We start from the raw sequence: 9,884 nt of genomic DNA on the forward strand, positions 1-9,884 counted from the left end.
TCTCCCTCTCTCTGACCAATTCCTAACCTAAGAATTAAGTCCATTGATTGCCAAAAAACGGAAATGATTATTAAAGGCATTAACAACTCGAACTCAAGTCCTTTCAACATGTCTAAGTACTCAACCACTTGAGCTAGTACTATTATACATCATAAAAGCTAACATTAATTGTCATAATGGCTTCTACTACTCGCATTTATTAATTAATTAATTATTTAATTAATTAAATTTCTAGGGTCTTACAGACATCCTTAAACAATAGTAACATACAAAACCAAGATTTCTCCACCAGATCTAATGTTCTTGAAGCTAAATATTCTAATTTAGTGAACAAAGTATTACCGGCAACAAGCTTAATAAACCCAACTAGGTAGTGTAGTTCCAATGACACACAAAGCATATCCAACAACACTAATAACGAACTAAATGGATAAAGAAGTATCAGTGACCTTATACCTTGTTCGTTGTGGTGCAACTCCTTACTTGGGTAATGTTTCCTATCCATGGGTGAATATGTTGAGGCACAAGTAAAAGAGACCCAAGCATGCTCACAACAACATGTGCGCAGGAGAAATGGCAAGCGGTTGAATCACGATAGTTTGGTAAGGCTTGTAGTGAACGCTTGAGGTTGTAGTGGCTAATGCTAAGATAGATGAACAAAACCTCAAGTTTTGGTGTTAGATATATGTGATTAGTGGGGTGTAGAGCTCATAGTGTTACGAAGAAACCTCGGTGGCTGATTCCACCAATGATTGAGCCTCACTATGAGAAGAAGAAGAACTTGCACTGACGAAGATAGTCATCAGCATCAACTCGCAGTGGCAACATCCTAGTGGCAAGGTTGCGCGAAGGTGGCCTGACCAGGGAAAAGAGGAATCACAATTGGAGTATGTGGTTCTACCGTAAGGGTTTCGAATGTTGGAGGGTTTCAGTGTATGATTGTGTTTATAAATTAAAAAAAAAATACGAAACCACTTTCTATACCGGTTATAACTAGAACCAGTATATAAAGTTTTCTTCTTTATTACAAAAATGTCACCGCACCCACTTTCGATACATGTTATAACTATAATGGGTATAAAAAATGTTATCTTATTTACAATTATGTCATCGTGCCACTTTTTATACCTAATGGATTATAATCAGTATTAAAAGACACTATAAAAAGTTTTTTTTTTTCAATTAGTGTGAGTTGGCACAACCTCTCTTGAGAGCAACACTTCACACTTCCAAAAACACCTTCATCAATTCATCTCTTTATCAAATGCTTTTGCCAATCCATATTTTCTTCCTTAATCCACAAGCAAGCTTGAAGATGTCTCACTCTCTTCACTATTATCCAAATCTTTTGATTCCCACTCATTATCAGACTGTCCTATATCATTTATGTTGGGTTGGACATTTTCATAATTCCTCAATCCTCCATCCTCATCATCAAGTAATTCATAGTCTTCCTCAACTGCCTCTTTTGCCCTACTACTTTTTTTTATCTTTTGGGTGGAAGTTGCAAATGGTCCACCAATGTCTTCTTCAACAATTCCAACTTTAACTTCCACATTACCCTCCCATAAATTATCTTCCAATACATTATCTACATCACAATCAACATCAACGTCAGCTAGTCCATTAATATTTTCAAGACCTTTATTTACTGCCCAATCCCCTAACTAAAAAAAATCCTACTTATTTCTCAAATCCTAACCCTCAAACTCAATCCAACTCTTGTTAAGACTTAAATGTACCAAGTCGCGCAAGTAGTAACCGGTAAGACCGGGATATCTTAAGTGTGCTTAATACCTCAAAATAGCTTTATTTATCTGGATCACATGACTATATTATTGTTTTCGTCACTATTATTTACAAACTCCCCCATTATGGTGGGCAACCACTTAAAGAAAGTCTTCGTACAGCTCAATCGTTAACAATTAGGACCTAATTGAATTGATTTAATAAAAAATGAAACTTAATCGAAAAAAATAGATCAAATTGAATAAAAAAAACAAAAGATCAAACTAGTACTTTAGTCTATATTATACTATTTTATGTTATATTATATTATATTATATATATATATATATATATATATATATATATTATTAAAATTTGAATTTAACAAAGTTAGATTTTCATCATCTCTGGACTAATAATTTTGTGAAAAACTTAACTAAAAACACACTATAGGAAAACAGTTTCCTAGAAATGTTGTTTTTAAAAAGCATACACTAAACATAGGAAAATAAATTTCCATTTTCAAATTTCCGAAAAAGACTAAATTTTCCTTGTAAGAAGCTCTCTTAAGGAATTGAAAGAGTTTCACCCGTACTTGTTTTTCCTTTATTCGTAGACTGGATCAAAACTTGAGCATTAATTCTAATTTCTGTAGCAGTGAAGACAAAAGCCAAGTAAGAACTGAAGAAGAAAGAAGGGAAAAAAAATGTTACCGTTAAAAATTGGCTTCAATGACAAAATAGGGTAGAGAAGAAAAAATCATTCTCCCTGAAGGTTGTTATACTTAATTTGAAAAAACCAACTTATAACTTAATTCATAATTTATGAGTTATTATTTAATTGATGAATATTTATAGTTTATAACTTTTGAATTGACAAAATAACTTATTTAATTATAAATGTCTCGTAAAATCAATTGATAAACTAGTTAGTAATATAAAATAGCATAAAAAAGATATAAGTACATAAATTTTATTAATATTACTATATAATTTTAATTTTAATTTTCTTAGAAATAATTACACTTTCATTAAATTTTTTAGTATTTTTTTTTAAAGTTGCATATATATATATATATATATATATATATATATATATAATTTGGACAAGACATTTGATTTAATATAAATATATTAATTTAATCAATTTCAATTTTTATTTATTTTCAAAAAATATTCTAATGAATTTATTCTTTAATTTAAAATATTATTATTATGTTAAATTTATTTTTACAATTTCGTAATATACAATATTTACATGTATCATGTAATAAAATATTAGTAATTAAAGAATAGATACACAAATCAAAAATTATAAAGATATATTCAAATACTAATATTAGCAATAAAATATTAAATTATTTCCAAATTACTTCAAATTAGCAGAAATAGCTTTGTAGTTAATAATTTAATATTTCATACAATAAATTACTTTGAAATATCTTAAAAGAATATTTTCGTATGTTGAAAGCAGTTTAAATAGTCAAATAAAGTTAGCTTATTGAGGTTATAAATCTCTCTCTCTCTCTCTCTCTCTCTCTATATATATATATATATATATATATATATATATTAATTATAAAATATAAATTTTTTAAGAAAGCTGAAGAATACATTTAAGATTTTTTTCATTAAAGTGAATTTTAAATTATTTATATCCCATTAGGCACATGCTTATAATTATCTTAATCATAATTATTTTTATTATTTTATGCATTACAATTTAAAATTAACGTTTAAATATGGTCGATAAATACAAATTCACGCTGATTTGTTGAAAAAAACTCCTCTGTAATTTGACTATAAGACCACAATAATAATTTCTATAACATTTCAAAATAATAAAATACTGAAAACAAATCTCTTCACATATTTTCTTAATCCTGTATTGAATACACATCACTCAAGAAATCCAACGAATCCCGTAACTTTAATTTTTTTTTTTTTTTTTTACCTTTAATAAGAGTCATTTAAGGTAATTTTCCAAATAAAAGAAAAAGTACACTCTCTCTCGGATTGCTTTTCTTTGTATTAGTTAATTAAGGTAATTTTTATTAAAAGAGAAAGATTATATCGATATACCATTGTAAAAGAATATAAAATTTTAATTAAAAACCGAAAACACGAATCAATTTAAATTTGTTTGATAAACTAAAATTACGGTTATTAATGTAATGAACAAAAACATCAGTTTTTTTCTCTTCGTTTTGCAATTTCTTTCAGATAAAACAAGAATAACAATAAACATAAAAGATTTTTGAAATTCTCTCCTTTAATAAATATGCATTAATTTGAAGATAAAATGAGAAGAAAAAAAGATTAACGTTGAATTGTTTATAGAAATAAAGGATAAGAATATTGGAAAGGGTAATGAGAAAAAAAAAAAAACAAGAAAGAAAAGTTGGTGGCTCTAGCGTATGTTTGTTGGACAAATCGGATTAAAATTAAAAACCGTAATTAAAATTCCAACTCACGAAGCACCAACCCACCAAAAAAACACGCTCTACTTAACTCATCCTTAACTATTTACTACACCCCAACGTGAAAGCGTTACCTAGAAAAACACCGATTCGAGGAAAGTGGGTCCCATACGCATGTTCCATCGTTCGTGTTCATGTTCATGGCATGTTCTGTTGTGTGTGACAAACCTCAAACCCAAACCCAAACTCCTTCTCTGCTTTCTTCTTATTCGCTCTTTCTTCGCCCCTTCATTTATATTCCAATTCCCTCCCAACCCCGAATCTTTCTTTCGATCTTTTTATCACATTCCAAAATAAAATTCCCTTTCTTTCCTTCTGGGGAATCCTTATCGAGTGCACAATGCTGTGTGAGTGACTGATCACAGAAAACAAAACAAAAAAAAACAAAAATCTTTCTTTTCTTCTTGTTTCTTCTCCCTTTTCTTCTGTCTCCATTGCTTACAAATTTTAACCACCTTCTTCCGCTATCTGTGAGAGTGTGCAAGGTTTTGGAAAGCAGTCCAAGAACGTGATTCTGGGTGGGTGCAGGATCAACGTTTTTGGAGTTATCACAACCGCGGTAACATTGAGATTTTTGGAGTCATCGAGACCATTCTTTTCTGCAATTTCGAGAATTGTGAGGAAACCGCATCGTGACCGTATGGGTTTTATTTCGTGGCTTGCTGTGTTGTTGTTCTGTGTGGGGTTTGAGTGTGCGTGGTGTCAAGATGATGCTGTGATGAACAAATTGAAGAAGGCCATCAATGAACCCAGTGGTCTTCAATGGAATGACCCAGATGTGTGTAAATGGAAACACGTCAAGTGCAGCGCCATGAAAAGGGTCACTGCAATTCAAATTGGGGGACAGAGTCTGCAAGGTTCTCTACCTAAGGAACTGGCGCAGCTCTCGGAGTTGACACGGTTTGAGTGCATGAACAATGAGTTAACTGGGCCATTTCCTAACATGCCGAAGTCCCTTGAGGTTCTGCTCATCCACCACAACAATTTCCAGTCCTTACCGGGTGATTTCTTCGCCGGCATGACCAATTTGCAGTATGTGAGCATTGGCTACAACCCTTTTTCCCCGTGGGGGATTCCTGATAACCTCAAGGACTGTGTGGCTCTCAGGAGTTTCTCTGCAACCAGTGCTGGTTTGGTGGGGAAAATCCCAGATTTTTTTGGTAAAGATGGTCCCTTCCCAGGTTTGGTTTCTCTTATCTTGAGTTTTAATTCTCTTGAAGGAGGGTTGCCTGCAACCTTTTCTGGCAGTTCTTTGGAGACACTTTGGGTGAATGGTCAGAAAAGTAATAGTAAACTCAATGGCACCCTTGATGTGTTAAAGGGCATGACATATTTGAAACAAATTTGGGTGCACGGTAACTCGTTCACAGGTCCTATACCGGACTTATCGCATCATGATCAACTATATGATGTTAGCTTGAGGGATAACCAGTTAACTGGGGTTGTTCCACCCTCTCTCACCGCTCTTCCTGCTCTTAAAGTAGTCAATTTGACCAATAACTTGCTTCAAGGGTCTCCTCCATTGTTCAAAGATGGAGTGAAGGTTGATAATGATTTAGACAAGGGGATCAATAGTTTTTGCACAGGGGAGGCTGGTAAGCCATGCAGTCCTCTTGTGGATGCTCTACTTTCTGCAGTTGAACCTTTTGGATACCCTGTGAGACTTGCTGAAAGTTGGAAGGGGAATGATCCCTGTGGTCAACATTGGTTGGGGATTGTTTGCTCAAATGGTAACGTTTCCGTGATCAACTTGCAGAGCATGAATCTCTCTGGCAACATTTCTCCCAGTTTTGCTGAGCTTACATCTGTGACAAAGCTGCTTCTTCCCAACAATGGCCTCACTGGTACCATACCAAGTGAACTCACCAGCATGCCTAGTCTGGTAGAATTGGATGTTTCCAATAACCAATTGCACGGCAAGGTGCCATCTTTTCGTGAGGGTGTAGTTGTGAAGACTGCAGGAAATCCTGACATTGGAAAGGATAAGCCTCAAGCCCCGCCTGGCTCAAGTCCTGGGGGTAAATCTGATGGTCAAGTTAAGAAAAATAATACTGCAGCAATTCTTGGCACTGTGTTGGGAGGTATCAGTTTAATCGGTTTGGTGGCTTTTATATTTCTTATGTATGGCAGAAAACGTAAGCAAGCAGGCAAAGTTCAAGGTCCTAGTGCAATAGTGGTACATCCTCGTTATTCTGGAGATGGAAGTACTTTGAAAATAAGTGTTGCAGATGCTAGTGCCGGTGTTAGTGGTGGTGGTGGTAGTCGAGGAGGAATCGGTGTAATTAGTCCAACTAGTACTGCTCAACATGTGGAAGCTGGGAATATGGTTATTTCAATCCAAGTTTTGAGACAAGTTACGAACAATTTCAGTGAGGCAAACATATTGGGGAAAGGTGGTTTTGGCACTGTATACAAAGGGGAGTTGTACGATGGAACAAAAATTGCAGTGAAAAGGATGGAATGTGGAATGATGGTTGAGAAGGGGCTGACTGAGTTTGAGTCTGAAATTGCAGTACTCACTAAGGTTAGACACAGACATCTGGTTGCACTTGAAGGCCACTGCTTGGATGGAAATGAGAAGCTTCTTGTGTATGAATACATGCCTCAGGGTCCTCTCAGTAAGCATCTATTTGACTGGAAAGAGCAAGGAATACAGCCATTGGAATGGAAGAGAAGGCTTTCCATTGCCTTGGATGTTGCCAGAGGTGTTGAATATCTTCACGGTTTGGCACAGCAAATTTTTATCCATAGGGATCTAAAACCATCAAACATCTTGCTCGGGGATGATATGCGGGCCAAAGTCTCAGACTTTGGATTGGTTCGGCTTGCTCCAGAAGGACAGACCTCGTTTGAAACCAGGCTTGCTGGAACTTTTGGATATTTGGCTCCAGAGTATGCAGGTAGAAATTTAAATTGCTTTTGAAAACTTTGTTTTGCATACAGTTAATACATCTGAAAAAGTTCAGGAATGAACTATTTGTTCTGCATGTCATGTGTGAAATTTTCTTATCAAGCATTGACATATAATTTAAGCAGGTTATATAGGTAGAATGCCCAAGGTAGATAGTAGAATGCGTGATGAATCTGCAACATGTAGGCACTTATTGGTGCTATAGGTTTCTACTTTGGTGTCTCTCATATGAATGAATCCCTGGAGATAATGAATAAGCTATGGAGAAAAAGATTGTTTGCAAAACTCTAACCAGTATAACTTTTTTCTCAAATTTTGTCCTGGAAACAACAGTATTGAGAAAACAACGATGACAGATTGTTTATTAAATGTTAGTATGAAGATAACAAAACGACTTAAGACTCTTACTTAGTTTTTCTTTTCTGTGTGCCTCCTAAAAACCATTGAAATGTTTTGTTTGATTTGCAAGCCTGTACAGTCAATTTGCAACCCTTATGGTGTTGCCTCTACTTTCATCTTTGACATTTAGTTCATAGTTATCTAAAACTATGTACCATGGTTGCTTCATATTATATATTAAAATAAATCACTACGCCAATTACATTGTGGTTTTTTTCTTCAACAATGATCATTAGAATGTCTTACGGTGCATATAGAAAGAGGGAACAACATGATCTAAATATAAATATGCCCTTTTAATCCTTGTATAGGTTACTGTACTTTCAAATTAGTGAATCATTCCTCAAACTCTAGAAAAACATATGAACTTGGTTCTTTTTCCAACTAAGAACGTTACTGGATAGCAAGTTTTAGTATCAGAAAAGACTAAATTCACATACTTTTTAAAACTGGCGGACTAATTTACCAATTGAAAAGTGTAAGAATGACAAAAGGTACATATTCTTAAGAACATTTTTTTCCTTTGTAAATTACAATGTCTGTGGCTTGCTTTATCAGAAACTGTGTACATTAGTTCTTTATATTACATAGACCAATTACATTGTAATCTTCTTCTCCAATGATTATTAGAATCTGCAGTCCATGATCATTAGTCTTTCCTCCTTTTTGTGCAATTCCTTGCTAACTAAAATGGTATCACTGGCAGTGACTGGACGAGTTACAACAAAGGTTGATGTTTACAGCTATGGAGTTATTCTGATGGAGATGATAACAGGAAGAAAAGCAATTGACAACAGCCAACCAGAAGAGAATGTGCACCTTGTTACATGGTTCAGGAGGATGCTACTGAACAAAGACTCTTTTGACAAGATTATTGACCCCATAATGTGCATTGATGAGGAGGCCTTACCCAGTTGTAGGACTGTGGCTGAGTTAGCTGGCCACTGTTGTGCAAGGGAGCCTCACCAGCGTCCAGACATGAGCCATGTGGTAAATGTTTTGGCCCCTCTTGTCGAAATTTGGAAGCCTTCTGAGACAGATGATGAAGACCTTTATGGAATTGACTTGGACATGACCTTGCCCCAAGCACTCAGAAAATGGCAAGCTTTTGAAGGAAGGAACACCTTTGATATCTCTTCATCAATGCTTAACAGTGAAGAAAATACACAGTCTAGCATACCAACAAGGCCATTTGGATTTGCTAATTCTTTTAATTCCTCTGATGGAAGATGAAGTTTGATTTACATTTGCAGCACTGCTTCTGTCTATTTTCTTTTACTCCTTCACCACCAAACTTTGGAACTCTTTTTATAGGCTTGGTTTTTATACTTTATAGTGTCTATAGTTGGAGTTATACTACTACACCTTGTACTCCTTTATGGTTTTTGGTTGGCTTTTGGATTTTTAAATTTAGCAGTATATGGGATGCAAGAAGCCGGAGATGCTGAACAAGTGCTTCAACTTGTGTTTTCTTTCTTTGGACTTCATTGCAGTTAGCATCAGAAACAGGATATGAGTATGCTTTTCATGATCAACTATGCTATTGTATGATGTAAACCATGTTATTACTCTCAGTGTAAATTATAGAAGCATTCCTGTGATTCAACTGTTCATCTTTAACTCAAATATTTTGGTGTTTGGAATGGATCAAGAAGAATAGGGAAGGGATTTGAATTGCTTACAATTTGGAAAATTTTGGTGAATGCTTTTACGAAATTTGAAAAGTTTGGAATTTTTGTTGTTGTTTCAAGTGAAATATGGTGTGATTTGATTAGTAGTGGGTTTTGAGCCGAAGAAATGGTTTCATTGTTCGAATTTGTGGACATTGGGAATACAAAACAATACTTTTTGAAGTTTTAAGTAAAAGAAATATGGTAGTGAATGGGAAATTTCAAGATTCAATTTAATATATTTTTTTCATAATATACTTTCTTATTTATTTGTAATGAATGGTAAATTATTAATCTATAAATTTTTCTTGTAATATATTTATAATTATAGTAAATTCTTATTTTTACAAGAACTCAAATTTGAAAAAAACAATTACAATTTTTTTAAAATCTATATAAATTAGCTCATAGGCCAACAAATCCTTTAATTATGAGACAAAATAAACTGATTAACTCATAAGTTTTGTACATGTAAATCTGTTCTGACCTAGTTTTAGTGACCAAATGCGTCAAGGGCCAAACAGAAAAGTTTATTGTCATTGCCAGAGTTGTTACAGCCCTAAGTTTTATTCCCTTAACACAATACATTTTTCTTTAATTTTTAAATAATAAATGCAAATAAAGATGGTAAAATTAATTTATCTCCTCATTATTTTGTTAATTGAAACATTTAATACATTTTTAGTACTTAATATAA

General features: G+C 33.9%; 1 protein-coding gene across 1 annotated transcript; it reads left to right on the top strand.

The window, feature by feature from the left end:
• The first annotated feature begins 4,310 nt into the window (after nt 1-4,310).
• On the top strand, nt 4,311-9,123 carry LOC114173896 (receptor protein kinase TMK1-like). Its single transcript, XM_028058563.2, has 2 exons — nt 4,311-7,107; nt 8,224-9,123. The coding sequence occupies exons 1-2, from the start codon at nt 4,848-4,850 to the stop codon at nt 8,748-8,750; spliced, it is 2,787 nt and encodes a 928-aa protein (XP_027914364.1). The 5' UTR covers nt 4,311-4,847; the 3' UTR covers nt 8,751-9,123.
• The last annotated feature ends 761 nt before the right edge of the window (nt 9,124-9,884 follow it).

Source organism: Vigna unguiculata, chromosome 2 (genome assembly GCF_037176805.1).
Source record: "Vigna unguiculata cultivar grain cowpea cultivar isolate G323 ecotype 2 chromosome 2, ASM3717680v1, whole genome shotgun sequence".
Classification (NCBI taxonomy): domain Eukaryota; kingdom Viridiplantae; phylum Streptophyta; class Magnoliopsida; order Fabales; family Fabaceae; genus Vigna; species Vigna unguiculata.